The sequence below is a fragment of the Sapajus apella genome, unplaced genomic scaffold (genome assembly GCF_009761245.1).
Source record: "Sapajus apella isolate SASKATOON/1434 unplaced genomic scaffold, GSC_monkey_1.0 scaffold28, whole genome shotgun sequence".
NCBI lineage: Eukaryota > Metazoa > Chordata > Mammalia > Primates > Cebidae > Sapajus > Sapajus apella.
This window is the reverse complement of record NW_022436968.1, coordinates 21513135-21515941: the sequence shown is the minus strand read 5'-3', so window position 1 is coordinate 21515941 and position 2807 is coordinate 21513135. Positions and strand designations below refer to the sequence as shown.

Genomic DNA, 2807 nt, shown 5'->3' with positions numbered 1-2807 from the left:
AAAAAAAAAAAAAAAAAAAAAAAAAAAAAAAAGAACAGAGCCCCTGGTTCTATAACTTGATTCCTGTTTGATGCTTGGCACTTCCTACTCTTCTGAAACTTATTGTCCTTACCTATAAAATGAAGATAACAAATAGAGAAATAATGTATGTAGATGCTTCACAAATGGTCCCAGTTTTTATTTTAACTTTCAAATAAGCAAAGCCTATATAATGCCTAAAAGGAACCTAATCTCCTTCAGAGGAATTTATGTAAGAACCTAGACCAAATGTATTCAGTAACCAGAATACTCATTGAATATTATTACCACAAAAATCTATATTGTTATCACCTCTTAAATGTTCACTTTGATAACTTCTATCCAAGAGTAGGCTCTGACTATACAATTAAATTTTTTTCTAGGGATGCTGGTCATCCAATTACAGAAGAGTTTCACCTTATTTTAAGAATGATTAAATGTAGGGAAAATTATTTTTAAAAAATTAATTAGCTCCTCCTGCTGCTTTTCCTTGCAAAATGAAAATCCTTTATTATATAATTAGTTCTTATGCAAACTATTAAAACATTTTTCTGGCCAGTCACAGTGGCACATGCCTGTAATCCCATCACTTTAGGAGGCTGAGGCAGGAAGATCACTTGGGACAAGGAGTTTGAGACCAGCTTGGGCAAGATGGCGAGACCCCTTCTGTACAAAAAAGCTAAAAAATTAGCCGGCCATGGTGCTAAACACCTTTAGTCCCCACTACTTGGGAGGCTGAGGCAGGAGGATTGCTTGGTCCCAGGTGGTCAAGGCTGTAGTGGGCTATGATCACACCACTGCATTCCAGCCTGAGCAACAGAGCAAGACTCTGCCTGTCTTTAAAAAAAAAAAATTATTTTAAAACCCACTACATGCTGGGAGAAATTAAGAGGAGGACAAAATTAAGATAAGCAGAAGATTTTTCAATCTTCCTACTTAAGGCATTTTACTCTTTGCTTATTAGAAGGCTTAATATATATCAGTAACATTTCTCTATGAATGCCCTCTTCTAAAGACACAGACACACACATGCACACAAATGCCCTTATTTGCAAGAAGAATAATGACAGAGCTCAGTTTATATCCTAGGTTTTTATATTTCTGAGAAATGGAAAAATTGCTTTTCTTAGTAATGTTGGAAGCACTGAAATCCTGAGAGCAAGCCACCTCAATGTTGTTTCTTGTTTTGGTGCTCTTAAATTAAAATGCATGTTTTAATTGCTGCAACTATAATTTGTTCAGTAATGGTGTAATTACGAGGCATGATGAAGACAGAATGTGCATCATCCTTTTTATTATCTTTCTCTCTTTGTTTTAACCTTTTGTCTCAACCTTGGCTAAAGTCTAAAGAGGCAGACTAGAACAGTTACTGCTAGCTCACACTTAACCACCGCTCATTTCTAGTGAGCAGTACCTTATAGTGTCTTACCACTGCAGCCAATTATAACAGAAAATAAATATTGAGAACAGTGAAGTTATGATGGCTTTAAAATTGGGGGACTTTTTTTTTTTTTTTTTTAACTTTTAGGTTCAGGGTTACATTGTCAGGTTTGTTATATAGGTAAATTGTGTGTCATGGAGGTTTGGTGTATAGATTATTTCCTCACCCAGGTAATCTTCATAGTACCTGAATTTTGTTTTCTGACAAACCAATGTGGACAGTTTTATTAGTTCCAATAGATTGATAGGCAGATTTTCCCCCAACACTTTATCATAAAAATTTTCAAACATAAAGTGGAAAGAATTTTACAGTGAACACTAACATATCCACTACATACCCTCTACCATTAACTTTTTACCGTATTTACCACATAGATTTTTAAAGGACTTTTAAAAACTCCTTTTAGGAGTTTTTAATCATAACTAAAAGAATTAGTGTTCTCTCTTCCTGGAAAAAAACACAAATTATCCCAGCCTTAGACCACATGAGAGAAAAACAACATCTGAATCTCCCCTTGTGAATAATTCACTGAAAATAGAGAATACGGTTCCCTAAACCCAAGTGATCTGATGATTGTAAAATAACTACATCAGGACATTGTATCATGTTTTATTTTGTTATGGTGGATTGAGTTTATTACTATGCTTATAGATATCTATGTTTTCTCTTAAATATCTCCTTAAGTCCCACTGAATGATTACTTATTTCCTCTTCTTCAGAAACGGCCGTCATTCAAGCAAATCATTTCAATTCTGGAGTCCATGTCAAATGACACAAGCCTTCCTGACAAGTGTAACTCATTCCTGCACAACAAGGCGGAGTGGAGGTGGGTAGCCCTGACACCTGGCCACAGTGTCTGGCTTTGAATGACCATCACTCATCTCAATGAAGAAGAGAACCAGAGGTCTTAATGACAGTCCTGATTTCTGAGCATGGCTCAGGGAAAAAGTTTTGTTTTTTTTTTTTTTTTTTTTTTTATGATTTTGGAAATCTTATAAGTCCTGCATTTCATAAGTAAGCAAGAGTGTTTCTCCAAGGTTGTTGCCTTGTGTAGGTATTTGAAAAGAATATTGAGGCTGGGCGCTCACACCTGTAATCCCAAAACTAGGAGGCCAAGGCGGGTGGATCACCTGAGGTCAAGAGTTCAAGATCAGGCTGACCAACATAGAGAAACCCCATCTCTAATAAAAATATAAAAAAAATAGCAGGGCATGGTGGTGCATGCCTGTAATCCCAGCTACTTGGGAGGCTGAGGCAGGAGAATCACTTGAACCTGGGAGGCAGACATTGCAGTGAAGCTGAGACCGTGCACTGTACTCTAGCCTGGGTAACAAGAGCAAAACTTTGT

The 2807-nt window shown here is 36.6% G+C and overlaps 1 protein-coding gene across 5 annotated transcripts in view; it reads left to right on the top strand.

The window, feature by feature from the left end:
* MAP3K20 (mitogen-activated protein kinase kinase kinase 20) overlaps window positions 1–2807 on the top strand; it is a 196732-nt gene that overhangs the window by 136084 nt on the left and 57841 nt on the right. For all 5 annotated transcript variants that reach the window (XM_032292930.1, XM_032292931.1, XM_032292929.1 and 2 more), the window contains exon 10: window positions 2179–2285. In XM_032292930.1, coding sequence (XP_032148821.1) covers window positions 2179–2285 — 107 coding nt within the window. The remainder of the gene's footprint in view (window positions 1–2178; window positions 2286–2807) is intronic.